This window comes from Oryx dammah, unplaced genomic scaffold (genome assembly GCF_014754425.2).
Source record: "Oryx dammah isolate SB20612 unplaced genomic scaffold, SCBI_Odam_1.1 HiC_scaffold_8, whole genome shotgun sequence".
Classification (NCBI taxonomy): Eukaryota; Metazoa; Chordata; class Mammalia; order Artiodactyla; family Bovidae; genus Oryx; species Oryx dammah.
The window spans coordinates 28,398,580-28,417,759 of record NW_024070192.1 but is presented as its reverse complement, the minus strand read 5'-3'; the positions used below and the strand labels follow the sequence as shown (position 1 = coordinate 28,417,759).

The 19,180-nt window shown below is 53.9% G+C and overlaps 1 protein-coding gene across 1 annotated transcript; it reads left to right on the top strand.

Annotated features, from left to right (window-relative positions):
- The first annotated feature begins 11,806 nt into the window (after positions 1–11,806).
- On the top strand, positions 11,807–17,912 carry ALDH3A1 (aldehyde dehydrogenase 3 family member A1). Its single transcript, XM_040245869.1, has 10 exons — positions 11,807–11,968; positions 13,552–13,783; positions 14,087–14,172; positions 14,403–14,611; positions 15,180–15,297; positions 15,761–15,902; positions 16,481–16,647; positions 17,056–17,155; positions 17,495–17,625; positions 17,711–17,912. The coding sequence occupies exons 1-10, from the start codon at positions 11,807–11,809 to the stop codon at positions 17,723–17,725; spliced, it is 1,362 nt and encodes a 453-aa protein (XP_040101803.1). The 3' UTR covers positions 17,726–17,912.
- The last annotated feature ends 1,268 nt before the right edge of the window (positions 17,913–19,180 follow it).

Here is a 19,180-nt window from a genome sequence, read left to right as displayed (position 1 = left end):
CCTTTCCCTCCTCCCGAACACCCCCGAAGGATGGCGTCCCCACCCCTCCAAGCCCACTGAGGGGGAGCCCCAAGAGAGATGGGGGTGCCTGCAAAAGGGACATCTCCTCACACAAGGGGCTTGTTGAACTACCCTCACCTGAGCTGATGGAACTGGAGAGACGGCTAGTCAGAGGGCCCGTTTAGGTCATGAGAATGTGAGTTTCCTCCAGCTGACTGCGCTCTGAGGAAGCATGGCCTCAGACCATCTTGCTGATACCCGGGGAGCCTCAACCAGCTGAGGGGACCCACAGATGATGCTGTGGAGGGTGGGGCAGGGGCAGAGAGGACTGGAAACCCCTTTCCTGGTAACTGGGTGGAGGCAGGAGCTGTGGGGCCCCTGGACACCCACACAGGCTGCCAGGAGCACTAGGTAACGGTAAGTAGCAAAGACTCTGCCCTGGTTCACTCTCCTGCCAGCAACACTCCGTCCCCCTCACCGCCACCCCCGCAGTGGACAGAGCCTCAGGGAATGTTGGAGGGGAGTGAGCTAGATCTGTCCTCTTCCTGGGGACATGGGCCAGAGCTGAGCTGGCACAGGCCATGCACTGAGATCAAAGTGCTTAGTTAGCCTGGATGGAGCTTTGGGCACCGGAAATTGACCAGAAAGTGATGGGAGCCTCTTGGAATGTTTGAAGGGGTGGAAAATAAAGATCTGAGGAGGCCCAGCTGGAACTGAACTGAAAACAAATTGAAAAGCCATTTTATATTCATACTTCACTTGGTCCAAATTTTTGTGTAGAACTAAAAGCATAAGACTCTCCAAGGGGTGAGGAAAGAGCAAAGGACACATGCTGGGGGAGTGTGGAAAGTGATTCACCTGAATGTCAGGACAGAAGGGGGATTCCTTGAGGGCCTCCTGGGGCAACAGAGGCACAGGCCAGCTTAGGGACAGAAACTTGGGATTTTGCTCTCCTCACTTGTAGGAAAGTGTGCATCTGATTACAGAGCTGGGAGGAAGGGGACCATCAAGGCCATGCAGGGGAGAAGCACTAACAGATCAACAGGGAAAGTAGGGAACAGGGACCATCAGAGAGGAGAGAACAACACGAAGAGTGGGCAGTAAGGAAACGGGAAGAATATGATGGAAATTTCCAGGAAGACTGTCAGGTGGGCCTCTAAGACTAACCTACCATCCACCATTTACAAGAAATGCATAAAAAAGCAGGATAAATTGTTGGAGGTAATGAGGTATGCGGACAGGTGCAAGCAAAAATAATGCAGGAACAGCTGTATTCACATCAGATAAGGTGGCATTTATGGCTGAAACGTGAAGAGGAAAGGCAAAAATCATAAGGAGGGTCAGTCATAAAGTTGTATGAGCAAAGCAAAATGTGGTTAAATATACACAGCAGAAGTATTGTAAGGACAGTTGGATAAAAATACAGTTAACCATGAGAGGTTTTTATACACATTGCCTAGAGTTAGACCAAGTAAATGAAAAGGAATAGTGTCCAGAAATAATCAGTACATTTGATAGGTAAAGATTCTTACAGCTATGAACAGAAAACATACCTCTCATTCATGTGTCCCTGGAGTGGCTACAAAGGAAGATTATGTGACCACAAACAAAGCCTGAACCAATACAGGAAAGCAGAGAAGAAGGCCATATTTTTTTTTATCATAATCTGATAAAGTTTATCATAATCTGAGAAAGTTGTCAGTAACTAATAAAGATGTGACAAATAATGTTAACTGCTTTGATAATAGGAAAGTGTGTTAGTCTCTCTGTTGTGTCCAACTCTTTGTGACCTGTAGCCTGCCAGGCTCCTCTGTGCATGGGATTCTCCAGGCAAGAATGCTGGAGTGGGTCCCTGATTAATAGGAAACACGCTTCTAAAATCAGGCCATCAAGGAGGAAATTAAAAACTATTAGAAAGCAGTGAAAATAGGAATGTTACATTCTCCAGGACATAGCAAAACCACATTTAGTGGAAAATAAAATGACTTAAAAGCCATCTGTATTAAAATAGAAAAACAAAAGACCAAGGACCTACTTTTTAAGTTTAAGTACAAAAGAAAACTGCTTGCATGCTTAGTTGAGTCTGACTCTTTGCAACCCCTTGGACTGTAGCCCACCAGGTTCCTCTGTGGAGTGTGTTGCCATTCCCTTCTCCGGGGGATTTTCCGGACCCAGGGATTGCACCTGGGTCTGCTGCACTGGAAGGTGAATCCTTTACTGTCTGAGCCACCTGGGAAGCCCACAAAAGGAAAGTAGGAAGATGGACTTGATGAAGAACAGAAATGACTCAGAAACCTACCTGCACACTTCTCTTAGAAGATAAGCGGGGCCTAGCCTTTGTGAACACTGAGGATCAGAAGAGCCGTGGCTCGCCCGGACTTCCTTTCCTTGTGAATGAAAAATGAGTTACAGGACCACACAAGGCTAAGGTTCAGAAAGGAGGCATGATGGCAGAGTCAGGAGAGGAAAGCATGTTGAGGGAATGGGTGATGCCGAAGGGTGTGAACCTCCGAAGGAGACTGAGGAATCAGTGCCGGGTGAGGCCTGGCTCCATCACTCACGCGCCGTGTGACCTTAGGCCAATTACTTAGCCTCTCAGTGCTTCTGTTTCCTCATCTATGCTGCTGCTAAGTTGCTTCAGTCGTGTCCAACTCTGTGCGACCCATAGACGGAAGCCCACCAGGCTCCCCCGTCCCTGGGATTCTCCAGGCAAGAATACAGGAGTGGGTTGCCATTTCCTTCTCCAACGCGTGAAAGTGAAAAGTGAAAGGGGGGGTCGCTAAGAGTCAGACACCACTGAGCCTACCAGGCTCCGCCGTCCATGGGATTTTCCAGGCAAGAGTACTAGAGTGGGGTGCCATTGCCTTCTCCATTCCTCATCTATAAAGTGGACATGATAATTGTTCCTACCCCTTGGGCAGTTATGAGGATTAAATGGGCTCATATAAGGGAATGTGTACACTAAGATAGCCTCTCGAAGGGCTCAGAGTAAATGATAAAATACTGCAAATCTAGATGAACCATGCAGGGTGGGAGAGAGCCTGCCTCGTTCAAACTAAGTCATATTTCTTGGCTGTGCAGACACTCCTCATAACCAGAGATGCCATAAATCCAGTCCCCGGACAAAAGACAGGTCGAGGAAAATAGTACTAGTGACCCACCGGCTGTCACAGCAGGAGCTCCTAAACATGAACAAGGAAAACACAGAACAGAAGTGGCCTGGGAGGCAGCTTGGGGCACGTGTGTGAGGACCCCCCCAGCACGGGGTCGGGGAACAGCTGAGAAATGATGAGAACACGGGGCGCCGGCAGCCTGATTGGACCATGGCCCAGACGGCCCTCTGGCCTCCGGGGACTGCCATCAGTCAACAGGCAGGAGATCAAAAATGCCTACATTCCTGGGAGTCTGTTACAAAGAAACAAAAACACCAGTAAGTTCAAGGAGGCTTCTGGAGCATTGGTCAAAGCTGGTGGCTTCCCCCAGCAGGGAGCATTCTGGTCTCATCACATCAGACTTTGTGGATATTAGTGCTGAACGGCTACGAGAGGGGACAGAGTGGACCCCGTTGTCCCCTGCCTGGACGGTGGGGAATTGTGCCCACCACTCAGAGGCAACACAACAACACGGGGGATCAGAACCCATGTTCCGTGAGACCCTGTCTTAAAAACGGGACAGCCGCCAGTGTGTCTTGCACATTTAACTTTATCAGATGTTATCTAAGGATTAGGACAAATTCCACGACATGCTGGAATTTGCAGGACGCTGATGGGGGGAGAGGCAAGCCAGATAAGTGAGAAAGGAACCGGTGTCTCTCAAAACCAGTCACCACATTTGTGCAGGTTCACAAAACTATATCTGTGGGATCATCATGCAGAAATAAACAGATCCTTGCCCCTTTTAGAGTAATTATTAAACTTGGTGTGCAATGGGGTGCACTCTATGTGTTCATCAGTAGTCAGGGTGTGGCTTCCCACACTCAGAGGAGCAGGAGTGCCAGGCGGGCCGTAGCCTGCCCTCCAGCGGATGTGCAGGGGCTCCGGGCAGGGTTCGGGCCAGGCGCCCATTTCACTGTGACTTGCATTTTGCTGCTGCAGGCTGGCACTAGCCCTGGGCTGCCCTTGGTTCAGGCTCAGCCCTGGCTTCCTGGATGCTGCCTCGGAGTCTGCAGGGTATGAAGGCCAGGGCCAGGTGACAGTGGGGCACCTTGGCAGCACCCTTTGGGGAGCTGCCCGCCTGCTCCCACTGCCTCCCAGGGTTGCAAACCTATACCTTCTCCGACCCAAGTCTCAGCCCTCGGGGTGGATAGAAGGTCCTTCCTGCATTTTCCTGGACATGCAGCCAACCTCCCTCACCTTGCTGCTCCCAGGAGAGGCTCTGTAAACAGTCATTGAAATCCCAGTGTCCTCTAGTGGCTCAGTGTCCAGCTGCTGACTGGAGGAACCCAGGACAGGGAACCCTCAGGTCAGAAATGGAGTGCTGTTGGGCAAAGCCAAGTCCAGCCTGCCCCACGCATCCTGGCACCCTCACTCCCTTCAGGCCCTGGCAGTCAGCCCTCTAGGTCAGTGAGCCCCACACTGCACTGCATCTGGAAGTTTATATGGCAGGTGCACAGCTGGATCTCAGTGGACTCTGATGCACTGGAAGGCCAGGGTCTTAACCACTGGACTGCCAGGGAAGTCCCACGCTTCAGCTTTTGATGTGGTCCACTTACCTTTTTTTTTTTTTTCTTTTGTCGCTTGTGCTTTTGGTCGTATATCTAAGAAACCATTGCCTAACATGAGGACATGAAGATTTACTCCTGTGTTTTCCTGTAATATGAAAGGCAAATATGACTTAGATGGTAAAGAATCTGCCTGCAATGTGGGAGACCCAGGTTGGCTCTCTGGGTCGGGAAGATCCCCTGGAGAAGGGAATGGCAATCTACTCCAGTATTCTTGCCTGGTAAATTCCATGGACAGAGGAGTCTGGTATGCTACAGCCCATGGGGTCCCAAAGAGTTGGACATGACTGAACAACTAACACTTTCTTGTAGCTTTAGCTCTTACATTTAGGTGGATGATACATTTTGAGTTAATTTTTGCATATGGTGTGGGGCAAGGGTCCAAGTTCATCCTTTTGCATGTAGATATTCCATTTTGCAGTGCTATTTGTTGGAAAGACCATTCTCTCCTCGCTGAATTGTCTTGGCAGCCTTGTCAAAAGTCAGTTGGCTATATGTGTAACAGTTTATCTCTGGACTCAGCTCTGTTCCATTGATCTATGCGTGCATGCTAACTTGCTTCAGTTCTTTCTGAATCTTTGTGGTCCCATGGACTGTAGCCCACCAGGCTCCTCTGTCCATGGGATTCTCCAGACAAGAATACTGGAGTGGGTGCCATTTCCTTCTCCAGGGGATCTTCCTGACCCAGAGACGGAACCCATGTCTCTTATGTCTCCTGCATTAGCAGGTGGATTCTTTACCACTAGTGCCACCGGGGAAGCCCCTCCACTGATCTGAATGTTTGTTTTATGTCAGCACCACAATCTTCTTTTTTTGGCTGCACCATGCAGCATGTTGGATCTGGTTCCCTGATCAGGAATCAAACCTGTGCCCCCTGCAATGGAAGCTCAGAGTCTTAACCACTGGACCCCCCAGGGAAGTCCCAGCAGCATCACCATCTTGCAGCTTTGTCATAGTTTTGAAATTGATTCTCTACCTTTGTTATTCTTTTTCAAGATTGTTCTGTCCCTTGCATTTACATAGAAACTTTAAAGTCAGTTTTTCTTATTCCTGCAAAAAAAAAAAAAAATCTGGGATTTTAACAGGAATTGTATTGACTCTGTAAATCAATTTGGAGAGTACTGTCACGTTAATGTTACATCTTCTGATCCATGACCTGTGATTTCATTTATTTAGATCTTTAATTTTTTTTTTAACAAAGTGTGGCAGTTTTCAGTGTATAACTCTTACACTTCTTTTGTTGAATTTACATTTACTTCTCCTCTTCAATGCTGCTGTACAGGGAACTGATCCTGCTGGTTGGCATCTTCCCAGCTGTTCCTCCCTGGCACCGTTCCTCTTTCTATCTAGTTACTTGGAACCAGATCCCCAGGTTGGTTGGAACCAGCTGTGTACTGAGAACCAGAACGTTCAGAAAGAGGGCAGGAGGGCTCCACCACGAGGAACAGGCACGGATATGTCACTTCCCATTGGGGTTGCTTTGGCTGCATATCTCTTCCAGGGAGACGGCTTGGACTGGGTAAGTCAACCTGGGCTTTGGTGGGTCCAAAGGCTGGTTCCACCACCTGTGAGTGATGAGAACTTGGACCAACGTTCTTCGAGCCTCCTTTCCCTCTTTATAAAATGGGGGGGAGGTGGTGACACCTTCCTGTAGAATTGTCATCAGAGGCCCCAGGTGTCCAGTCACAGCACAAAGTGACTGCTGCCTGAGTGGTGGCCGTGATGACCACAGGCAGCTCGAGTTTGTGATGTGTCCCTGGAATAATGCCTCACATCACGCCTGCCATTACCTAACAACTTCACGTTTGCCTCTAAAGACCTTGTGCTCATCCCTTAGAACAGTTTCTCAGGTTTTATGCCCTCAGCCTAGCTTCTGGACCACTTGAAACATGTGAACTGAATTCTGTGCCTCGGACCAATGTAAAATCTCTTTCTTATTCACATCATTACCATCAATCTTCCCAGGAGTTCCAAAATATAGTTACATACATACATACATAGTTTACAGAATATAGTTTTGTAAATGCATATATATGTCTGTAACATATAGCAGGTATTAAACAATAAATAATATGATTTCCTTATAGCAACTTCTTAAAAGAATAAACACAGAGATCAAAGGGAACTCTTCCCAGTCACTGGTGAGTCAGTGGTTCTCCACCTTTACCTGGATGCCTCAGAATCCCTTGGAGGCCTCAGAATCACTGGGAGGCCTTTTTTAGTTCAGTCACTCAGTCGTGTCCGACTCTTTGCAACCCCATGAACTGCAACCCACCAGACTTTCCTGTCCATCACCAATTCCCGGAGCTTGCTCAAACTCATGTCCATCGAGTCGGTGATGCCATCCAACCATCTCATCCTCTGTCCCTTCTCCTGCCTTCAGTCTTTCCCAGCATCAGGGTCTTTTCCAATGAGTCAGTTCTTCACATCAGATGGCCAAAGGATTGGAGTTTCAGCTTCAGCATTTGTCCTTCCAATGAATATTCAGGACTGATTTCCTTTAGGATTAACTGGATGGATCTCCTTGCAGTCTCAGGGACTCTCCAAAGTCTTCTCCAACGCCACAGTTCAAAAGCATCATTTCTTCAGTGCTCAGCTTTCTTCATGGTCCAATTCTCACATCCATACATGACTACTGGAAAAACCATAGCTTTGACTATATATACAGACCTTTGTTGGCAAAGTAATGTCTCTGCTTTTTAATATGCTGTCTAGGTTGGTCATAGCTTTCCTTCCAAGCAGCAAGTGTCTTTTAATTTCATGGCTGCAGTTACCATCTGCAGTGATTTTGGAGCCCAAGAAAATAATGTCTGTCATTGTTTCCATTGTTTCCCCATCTATTTCCCATGATGGGACCAGATGCCATGATCTTCATTTTTTGAATGTTGAGTTTTAAGCCAGCTTTTTCACTCTCCTCTTTTACTTTCATCAAGAGGCTCTTCAGTTCCTCTTTGCTTTCTGTCATAACGTTGGTGTCATCTGCCTATCTGAGGTTATTGATATTTCTCCCAGTAATCTTGATTCCACTTTTGCTTCATCCAGTCCAGCATTTCTCATGATGTACTCTGCATATAAGTTAAATAAGCAGGGTGACAATATACAGCCTTGATGTACTCCTTTCCCAGTTTGGAACCAGTCTGAGTTGTTCCATGTCCGGTTCTAACTGTTGCTTCTTGACCTGCATACAGATTTCTCAGGAGGCAGGTGGTGGTCTGGTATTCCCATCTTTTGAAGAATTTTCCACAGTTTGTGGTGATCCTCACAGTCAAAGGCTTTGGTGTAGTCAATAAAGCCAGGTCAGTCAGTCAGTTCAGTTGCTCAGTCATGTCCAACTCTTTGTGACCCCGTGGACTGCAGCACACCAGGCTTCCCTGTCTATTACCAACTCTTGGAGCTTGCTCAGACTCATGTCCATTGAGTCAGTGATGCTATCCAACCATCCCATCCTCTGTTGTTCCCTTCAATAAAGCAGAAGTAGATGTTTTTCTGGAATTCTCTTGCTTTTTCTATGATCCAATGAATGTTGGAAATTTGGGAGGCCTTGTAGCATCACCAGTGGCTGGGCCTCAGCCAGAGCTTCTGATCTTGTTGAGCAAGGGGGCCTGAGAATCTGCACCCCCGACAGTTTCAATTCTTTTGTTAATAGCACCTTATTAATAACTGCGATGACACATGACTTTGTTCATGCCTCTGTGTGCCTGCTTTTGCTGTTCCAAGCCTCCCTGCCGTTCCTTCCCTAAATACCCCCCATTCAGTTCAGACTCTGTTTCCCCACTCACCCACTGCGGGACCTTCATCAGAAGCCCTGCGGCATCTTATGCATCTTGCAGCCATTGCTGCTGCTGCTAAGTCACTTCCGTTGTGTCCAACTCTGTGCAACCACATCGCAGCCCACCAGGCTCCTCTGTCCCTGGGATCCTACAGGCAAGAATACTGGAGTGGGTTGCCATTTCCTTCTCCAATGCATGAAAATGAAAAGTGAAAGTGAAGTTGCTCAGTCATGTCCGACTCTTAGCGACCTCATGGACTGTAGCCTACCAGGCTCCTCCATCCACGGGATTCTCCAGGCAAGAATACTGGAGTGGTTTGCCATTTCCTTCTCCACTTGCAGCCACTACAGATTTCATATTACTTTGAAACACTCTCTGTTCACTTCATCACATCACTCACTTATTGAGCATTTACTCATGCCAGACAGTGTTCTAGGTGCTACGGACTCAGCAGTGAACAAAGCAAATTCTAGGTGGTGGCCAACAGATGGCAAACAGAATAAGTAGACAAATGGCCTGTCAGAGGCTGATATACCTTCTGGAGAAGTACAGCGTGGAGGAAGAGGACGAAGTGCGGTGACGAGGTTTGGTGGGCGGCGATACAGGGAGGGGGATTCCAGGTGGAGGGAGGGGGCAGGACGATCAATCCAGGAGGGAGGTAGGGACACCCAGACATGGCAAGGCTGGAGGGTGAGGGTGGCAGGCAGTGCCTGTGGGAGGCCCAGAGCCCGAGGTGTGTGCAGGGGAGGTGTGGGCAGTGTTCAGATGCATTTTCCACACCTGCCTCCAACCCCCACCCCACCTCTGAGCAGACACCCAGCAAACACCTGTAATTAGGAAAAGGGGCTTCCCGAGCTCTCCCTGCCCAAGCATCTCTGGCCCCCAGGTGACCACACTCGGGAGATTCCTGGCCATTGGTACCAGTTTGTGATCCTCTTCTCTGCTGTTCAACGGGAGGGCAGACCCACATACAGTGGGGCCTACTATAGACAGTCCTGGCCTGTGGGTCCCCAGGCTTGGCAATCTCGCATCCATGGGGCATCTTCAGGGAGATGCGTGCACAATCACCATGACTGTACCCTGTCCCCCGCCCCCTGCTCTTATGTAACCAGGGCGGTGGGGAGAACGGCAGCTGGCACCTGCACTTGGGAAATCTGGAAGCTGTCAGGTCAGGCTAAATCAACCCGCAGCCCCTGGGCAAACAGAGGCTCCTTTGGAAGGCTGGACCAGGCCCCACCCAAGCCTTGCGGACACATTCTTGCATTTCTGAACCGGACAAAATCAGACAGCCCAGTCCTAATCCCCCAAACTGGGAGCAGATTACAATGCCCCACGTTTGAAAGCTGTTTTGTTCTTGTTACGCAAACTTCCTGGGGAGGGACTCCCAGGACCAGGAGAAGGGTCCTTAAATGCACCACCTCTAAGCTGACACCCATTCCTGGAGCTCCATCCCTGGGAGAGCCTGTGTCGAAGGTAACCCTCTTCCCTTCCCTTCTCCTCCTAGAGACCTCTAGCTTCAGCTTAGCGGGGAGTGGTCCACCCCTGCAGCTGGTCCTCCCACCCCCAGGAGCATCTTCTGAATATCTAAGCTGTGTGCCGAAGGTCTGAAGCTCACGTCTGGCAGCTCCAGGGAGGTGGGGCGCCCTGGGGCCCTCGGAGCAGGGGGACCTGGGGACACTGGGTGAGGAGGCTTGATTCAGTCACCCGGAGGCAGAAGAGTCCCGTAGAGAGAGCATTTAATGTCTCTCAGCTTCACTTTCCTCATCGGTAATGTGGACTATAGGGGCTCCTTCTTCGTGGGCACTCCTTCAGAGTGAGGATATCTGAGAGGCTCAAAGGGGATGCTGACCCCTGCGGACACGGTGGCTCAGGCGAAGCCATGGTATATATATACCATGTATAATAATACATGCACATATACCATACATATTGTGTGTATGTGGTGCAGTGCTAAGTCGCTTTAGTCATGTCCGACTCTGTGACCCTATGGACTGTAGCCCACCAGGCTCCTCTGTCCATGGGATTCTCCAGGCAAGAATACTGGAGTGGGTTGCCATGTCCTTCTCCAGGGGATCTTTCCTACTTAGGGATCAAAACTGCATCTCTTATATCTCCTGCATTGGCAGGCGGGTTCTTTACCACGAGGGCCACCTGGGAAGCCCCATATAATGTCATTTTTTTTTAAGTGGAAATAGCCTTACTGTGTTTTTTCTGCTGTCAGAGATCACATTGTGTCTGCAAGTGGGTGGACACCTCTGGGAGGATAACAGGAACTACTGGGGAAGAGGAAGGAGGGACACTTAACTTTTCTCTGTGTCCTTTCTGTATCTTTTACATTTCCTACCACGAGCATGTATTACCTATTCAAAAAGTGAACAAACGTGCAGGATCTTAGGTCCCCAACCAGAGATCAAAACTGCACCCCCTGCAGTCCTGCAGTGGAAGCTCGGCACCCTAACCATTGGACAGCCAGGGAATTCCCCCCAAATTAACAAACGTTTTTTGAATATGCAAATTCGCTGCAGAAAAGTGAAGCCCTTCAGAAAAATGCAAGCAAAGATCACCTCTAATCCACCACCCCCTACCCCCCACCCCACCACCAGAAGATCACCACGCCAGGGCCTGCCCCACAGGCTCTTTCAAGTGCACACATGCCTGGCGTATCTGATGTCTGTAGCCTGTTCTGTTTCTTACTCCTCATGCCCGGGACAAGGCCGACAGTTTAAAGACCCAGCCAGCCTGGGTCTGTCTGGGGAGAAGCCACCAGTGTTTTTGAGAATGAGGCTCAGTCAGAAAGGTGGGGCGTGTGTCCTGATGCTGGGTTTCCTTTACTCAGTGTGGGTATGGAGTCACCACCAGGGTCCTTTAATCTGATCTGGAGACTGGGCTGGTTGGGTGTGCCTGGAGAGCACTTGGAGGGTTTGCCTGGGAGTGTCAAAAGCTCTGCACGTATATAAAGGTGGGTGTGGGGCTTGAGAGATGCCAAGAAGGGCCTGCCCCCAGCACACTGCCAAGACCCCACGGTGAGCAAGTGTAGACAACCTTAGGACTCCAGGTCACCACTGCCCGGTCCCCAGCGTGAGGGTCCGTCATCTGCTGGTGGGCAGGGGTAGCCTGCCAACCAGGACAGTCCGGACTGTGGGGTTAGGGAGCTGAAAAGGCAAAAGGATGCATTTCCCAGTGACCCCAGGGAGATCTTCATCCTATAAAATCAGCAGCAAGGGTGGGTGTTGCCCTGGGGATCCCAGGTCTCAGTGCCCAGCGGCAGGAGGGCACTCTCCTCCACGCTGCAAGGAGCTCTCCATTCCCAGGTACCATGAGCGCAATCAGCGAGGTGGTGCAGCGGGCCAGAGCCGCCTTCAACTCGGGTCGGACGCGCCCGCTCCAGTTTCGCGTCCAGCAGCTGGAGGGGCTGCGGCGCCTGATCCGCGAGCGAGAGAAGGACCTCGTGGGCGCGCTGGCTGCGGACCTCCACAAGGTGCGCCTTCCGGACCACCGGAGTCGCGGACTGCGTGCGCCCAGCACATCCGCTGCGCGCGAGGGCTGGGGCAGAGTGCTCCACTCCTTAACAGAAAAGCCACTTAGTGCCCCAAACACTCTGCGCGCCTCTGGGATGGGACGCGCCCTCTTCTCCCTGCGCCCCAGGTCCATGCGCCCTGTACAGGGCCAGAAGTTCTTTTCCACGATCTATTATCCCCACTCCTGGCTTCACTCCCTTCTCCACCCAGCCCAGCGCACGAGGCCACCACTTTAACCATCTCCTGCTAACACGACACCCTTTCTGGCCTCTCTTTCCTCCATCTCTCAGCCCACGCGGAGCCCCGGGTTCTCCACACCAAGACACAGCCCAGTCCGGCCGCTCTGCTGGGGTCTGCCCACCCTCCCTCCCCATCCTTTCCTCTTTCTGAGCAAATCAGACCCCTCCAGATTCTCAGCCCCTTCCCCTCACTGCCCCCAAGTCACCTGGACCTGCTTCCACCCTCCCGTCTTGCCTCGGAGGGGAGAAGAGAGGCTGGAGTCTACAAACCTCTGCTTCCTGGCCCTTTGCTACTGTATTATTATTATTTTTTTAATCTCTCAAGATTTCTAACCTTAAGACAAAAAGCAAAGGCAAGAAAATCCAAGTGGTTGACCTCACAACTTCCATCTTGCTCTGCAAAGTCAGTTCTAGAGAGAGCTGTTTATTACACCTTCTGTACCCCCTTTCTCCCCACCCTGCACACTGGCATCCTCCCCACCCCATGCCTTGCCATGGGCTGCCCAGTCCCTCCTCCCCTGGCTTGAGGGTCTCCTGGATTTCCTCCTGACTCTTTCGTCGCATCTTTCTTGTAGCCACTTTCTCAAGGTGGTCTTCTTAGGGCTCTGTCCTGGGTTCAAGTCTTGTTTTCATCTATAAGCCTTCCTGGACACCCTTCAGCTCTGTTCCCCTGGACTCACTTGTTGTTTAGTCGCTAAGTCATGTTAGACTCTTTGGGACCCACATGCACTGTAGTCCTCTAAACTCCCCTTCCATGAGATTTCCCAGAAAAGCATAGCAGAGTGGGTTGCCATTTCCTTCTCCAGGGGATCTTCCCGACCCAGGGATCGAGCCCGTGTCTCCTGCATTGGCAGGCAGAATCTTTACCATTGAGACACCAGGGAAGCACTCCCTGTCTCACTAGGGACCCTCAAATCAGGTCTGAGGTCCCCTTGGGCACCTTGAACTCAACATGTCCAACCTGCCTGAGCCCCCAGCACTTGCAGAAAGGGGTCCTCACAGCTCACCACCCAAAGGTTAATCCTCAGTCCCACCCCCTGTGCCTTCTTGGTGGGTGCTCTGGGCTGGGGATTCTGCAGTGAATGGCTCCCTTGCAGCTGAACAAGTCAAGTTCCAAATGGACCCACCTGGAGCATAAGGTCCTGTCTTGCTCCCATTTTGAAGATCTGGAGACTGAGTGTAGGAAGCTCACTTGGGGTCACAGAGCTGGGAAGCAGGACCACCACGGGCCCTGGGGCCTCTGCTCAGAGGCCCCACTGCACGGCCCTCACCCTGGAGTGAGACTCACTGAGCCCTCTCTCTAGAACGAATGGACCGCCTACTACGAGGAGATTGTGTATGTCCTGGAAGAGATCGACTACATGATCAGGAAACTCCCTGAGTGGGCTGCTGATGAGCCTGTGGAGAAGACCCCCCACACCCAGCAGGATGAGGCCTATATCCACTCGGAGCCCCTGGGGGTGGTCCTCATCATTGGCACCTGGAACTATCCCTTCAACCTGACCATCCAGCCCATGGTGGGCGCCATCGCTGCAGGTATTGTGGGCCCTGCTCCAGGTCGGGGAGCCAGGAGGGATCCCCATCCTCCACTGCAGAGGAAGGGGTCTGGGGTGCTGAGGACTGGGCAAAGATGGGGCCTGTGGTCAAGGAGAGGTTTGATGGAGCTAGTTCTCTTGGGAGGCTGCAAGGACCAGAGTATTCAGCCAGGCCTCTGAATGCCCAAGGCCCAGCCAGTTTCGGATGTCCATGCAGCCCTGCCTCCTGCCATGTGTCCTGGGTCCCTTGGAGGACAGAGTGCGGGGTGGCCCTGGTGCAGTCTCGACTCTCTGTGCTCTGCAGGGAATGCGGTGGTCCTGAAGCCATCAGAGCTGAGTGAGAACACGGCAAGCCTGCTGGCCGCCATCCTCCCCCAATACCTGGACCAGGTGATGGGCTCCCCCAACATACTGAGAACTGAGGCCCGGCCAGGTCTTTGGGGTGGGGAAATAGTGAATTCTTGCAGCCACGGGCCGAGCCACGGGTGGGGTGAGGACAGCTCGGTGAGGAGAATGGACCCCCAAGCCAGGAGAGGTTGTCTGCTCAGTGGTGGCTGCCCGGGCGGGTGGGGAGGAGGCTATGGCCATGTCTGAGCCTCGCCTCCATCCTCGCTCGGCAGGATCTATACCCTGTGATCAACGGGGGTGTTGCTGAGACCACGGAGGTGCTCAAGGAGAGATTTGACCACATCCTGTACACCGGGAGCACGGGGGTGGGCAGGGTCGTCATGATGGCTGCAGCCAAGCACCTGACCCCCGTCACACTGGAGCTGGGGGGCAAGAACCCCTGCTATGTGGACAAGGACTGCGACCTGGACATTGCCTGCAGGTGAGAGGCTGCCCCCAACCTAGGCAGACAGCAGGGCACCCCAAGTGACACCGACGTGGCCCTGTCCTTGGGCACCTGTGGTCCTGGCAGGAGCTGGGGTGGGGGTACCATGTTCACAGAGAGAGTTTGGGAAAGACTTCCTGCAGGGTTGGGGGTGTCGAGCCAGAGCCCTACCCCCCTTCACACCCTGCATGCCTGGCCTTCTGGGGCGTGGGGACACCTGGCTGTGCAGGTGACACCTGGCCGTGCAGGGCTCAACACTGTTGAAAGAGGGGTACAAAGGCCACCTACCCCAGACCCCCTGCCCCAGACATCCTCCTGCCAGTCAGTGATGAGGTCACTGCAGGCCCAGGGATCACGTCCAGGGTCATGAGTGTGCTCTGGCAGGAATCTGGAAGCCAGCAGGGCACCGAGGCGTGCCCCCCCCCAACCCATCCCCATGGACAGTTCACAGCTCAGCCCCTTACAGCCTGACCCTGGGCTAACCAGGCCAGAGGCTTGTTCCCAGGGAGCCCCCTCCCACCTCCCCATGGCTGGCAGAATGCCCTATAACCTGGGGTTCTCACAGACGCATCGCCTGGGGAAAGTTCATGAACAGTGGCCAGACCTGCGTGGCCCCCGACTACATCCTGTGTGACCCCTCTATCCAGAGCCAAATCGTGGAGAAGCTCAAAAAGTCCCTGAAAGTGAGTGCTGGCGCCAAGGGTGGGTGACGGGCTGCCAGGCAGTGAGATGGGCGTGGACTAAAGAAAAGACTGAATTTTTTTTCTGATCATGAAAGTAATCCACACTCACTGTAATTTGGAAAAGATTAAAAAGCACAGAGAAGGAAAAGCGCTCTACCTGGAATCCCGCCCTCTAGAGGCAGCCGCTGCTCATGTGGCGTGTCCCCTCCGTCCTCTGTGCTGTGGACGCATGTTTGAGCCCAATGTGATGTCCAGACGCCGTGCATGTATTTCTTTCAAACTACAGCACTTCATGCCCTGGGGAAGGCGGTGGGCAGCAGGGGTGTGGCAGCCCTGTAGTTTTTAGTGGCACCGCTCCGCCAGGCTGTGCCCACACACTCCCAATTTGGAGTTGCTGTGGCCTTGCAGCCTGTGGCCACGACGAGGGTCCAGTCCTCACCTGGAGCCTGCCTCCTCCTCACAGGAATTCTACGGGGAGGACGCCAAGAAGTCCAGGGACTACGGGAGAATCATCAACTGCCAGCACTTCCAGAGGGTGATGGGCCTGCTGGAGGGCCAGAAGGTCGCCTATGGAGGCACTGGGGATGCGGCCACCCGCTACATCGGTGCGTGTGCCAGCCCTCCGGAAGGGCTGGTGGAAATGGGCACAGACCCTCGAGGGGCAGGCGAAGCCCTGTGGTGCATAAAATATACCCGCTTTCACCCATGGCCGGGGTTGACTCCAGGCCTCTCCATGGGCAGGAGCTGGATGCCACCTGGGAAGCCCCTCCTCAGACCATAGCCCCCCACCCCCAAAGCCTAAAGGAGCCCCACCTCCACTCCATCCCAGTAGCTTCAGCAGAGGGTACTAGCAGCAGAGGCCATGGGAGCCCCAGGTGTGCCAAGCGGGAGGGGCCTCCTGCCTGGGCTCAGGGGTCAGCAGATGGGAGCCCACTCGGCCCCCAGTTTGCCGGGAGGCAGAGGAGCTCCAGCAGGTCTCATGTGGCCTGAAGTGGGGCCCCCAGGGACCCCCATACTGGTTATGCCATTGTCCTCCCCATGACCCTCCAGGGTGGAGCCCAGCTGGAGGGCCTCCTCCTGCCCCTTGCGGAGCCCCGGGACCTCGTCTGTAAAGGGCTGGGAGAGAAGGCCACATGCCTGGGCGGGTCTGGGCGCCAGCTGACGCTGGCCTCTCCCTGCCTAGCCCCCACCATCCTTACGGACGTGGACCCCCAGTCCCCGGTGATGCAGGAGGAGGTCTTTGGGCCCATCCTGCCCATCGTGTGTGTGCGCAATCTGGAGGAGGCCATCCAGTTCATCACCCAGCGCGAGAAGCCCCTGGCACTCTATGTCTTCTCACCGAATGACAAGGTGGGCCAAGCACCCTCCCCAGGGTCCTGGGAACCCAGCTCAGCACCCCTGCAAATGCAGACTCAGGGAACAGATTCCAGCCCCTACTCCCTGCTGTGCAATGTTGGGCAAGTCCCCTAACCTTCCTGAGCCCCTTTCCCCTCATCTCTGAAGTCTGGACAGAGCACTGACTGAGATGCTGACCCACTTGGTGCTATTCTCAGTGTTGTGGGAACTACTGCTCTTCCATCTTGGCACAAATCCCCACGGGGAGAGTGGGGGCCCCAGCCTGGGACTCTGGAGGCGAGGGGAGCGGCCCCAGGCTGGGGCTCAGCCTCCACTAGCTCGAATCCTTGCAGCTCCTGGACTCACACAGGTAGGGAGGGCTGGGGTTCCTGGGTGGAGACTGAGGCCAGGGGGCTATTGCAGGTGATTAAGAAGATGATCGCAGAGACCTCCAGCGGCGGGGTGACAGCCAACGACGTTGTTGTCCACATCACCGTGCACTCGCTGCCCTACGGGGGTGTGGGTGAGTCTGGGGGCTGAGCTTGCCACCTGCTGCCCCACCCCGGGTGTCCCCATCCCTGGGCTGAGTCTCAGCTTCCCCCGGCTCCTCCTTTGCCGGTGCACCCAAAAGCCACACTGAACCTCGAGACTCTCACCTGGGCCCTGAGAGAGGCCACAGAGTCACTTAGTGGCCGGTCGGGGTGAGACTCTTCAGGCCCAGGGGCTGCAGGCCCCGTGGCAGACACCCCAGGTCAGGGATTGGCCCAGGCGGGATAGGGGATCGGCCTGGGCGGGCGGATGGGAGAAGGGGCACAGGAAGGGCATCAGAGTCTCGGGCCACACTGAGCCGGCGCCCCTGCAGGGGACAGCGGCATGGGGTCCTACCACGGCAGGAAGAGCTTCGAGACCTTCTCGCACCGCCGCTCCTGCCTGGTGAGGCCTCTGCTGAACGAAGAGACCCTCAGAGCCAGGTACCCGCCGAGCCCGGCCAAGGTGAGAGGTGGGAGGTGGGGATGGGGGTGGGGTGGGGGAGCCACCGGCCAGATAAGGGCCTCACTGCCCTTCGTTTCCCCCACAGATGCCCCGTCACTGAAGCGGTGCCCTGGCCTCACTGTGCTGCACCCTCGGAGGGCTCCCCTGACGGCCCCCACTCCTCGCCCCCCACCCGGCTTCCAGTGCTCAGAGTCCTCCCCTGGCGCCCCCCTGCTCGAGTGCATCCTTCCCACCCAGCCCTTCCCCCGCGCTACATTAAACATAGAGCAATAAAGCTTCAGACCAGCCCCGGACTGCGTGTCTGCACCCCGCCCCTGCCCTCTCCAGTCCCACCCCACTGTCAGCTGAGGAGCAGCAAAGTTCTCCTCAGAGCTTCCCTTTAGCCCCAGGGCCCTGGAACTTGGGGATGTCTGCTCCATTTCAGGGAGAGGGGGCACCAAGGAGGCCGGGGCAGGGGTCCCTGGGTGAGACCTGTGGTGGATGGCCCACACGACCCCCTGGGTGACTCCAGTGTGCTGCCTCTGGGGTGGGAGGATGGGGAGCTGGGGCAGTACTGGGACCCCGCGCAGCAGTTTCTGGGCCGGGGTCTGGCCTGAAGGGCTTGAGGACCCGGGTCAGGTTCCAGTGAAGACCGTGGGAAGCAGGGCGTCGGTCAGTCCGGTGGGTGAGGGGACGGGGTGGGGTGGGGGGAGACTGGCCGACCCTGGCCACTGGCTGTCACCTCGTCCGCTCCAGGAGGGCAGGGGAGAGGACGAGGTCACTGGATCTTCTGTGTGTGCCTGTTACTTATTTTGCAAATATCCAAATAATTGACTGAAAACAAAAGCAAAGTCTTCCCCACACCACTTCCCTGAGTCACTGCCCTGTCCCCACTCTCCTCCCCTCCGCCCCCACCGGGCTGAGCCATCGCCTGCTCTCTACCCAAAAACACTTCGTCCCCATGGCAGCCCCCTGCCAGGACACCCCTCCTTCCAGCACTCTCCCCCTCACTCTGGGCTCCTAGGACACCACACTTCAGTGCCCCCACCTCCCCAGCTTCTCCTCCCAAATTAAAGTCTCCGGGCCCCTGGCCCTAAGCTCCAGACTCCCACATCCAGTAAGATTTAAGCCGAATTAACAAAGAGACAGCATCCTGCTCAAAAGAGGTCCCTTGACCTCCCAGAAGAGCCACCCCCAGGCCAGAGGAGGAGAAAGGAGGAAGGCTCGGCTGGACCCACCCCTCCCGGCCACCACCAGCAGCTCTGTGCACCCTCCACAGAGGAGGAAGCCCAGACTTGGAAGCGGTGTAGCCTGGTCTCCCGTTGCCATTCACAGGGTCTGCGTCTCCATGTCTCCTCCCTGACACCATGGAAGTGTCACTTGCAGGGATGTGTCCTCAAAACCCTTGCCTGAGACGGTGTTGAGAGAGCTGGAAACACGCAGCTTGGAGAGGAGATGGTTCAGGGTCTCCAAACAACTGATCTGCATCGTTCTCTGTGCTCTGGGAAAAGTCACTGTTGCCTCCTTCCTCCCTCCTCCTCCTCTTCCCACTCACCACCTCTGTTACAAGACTAAC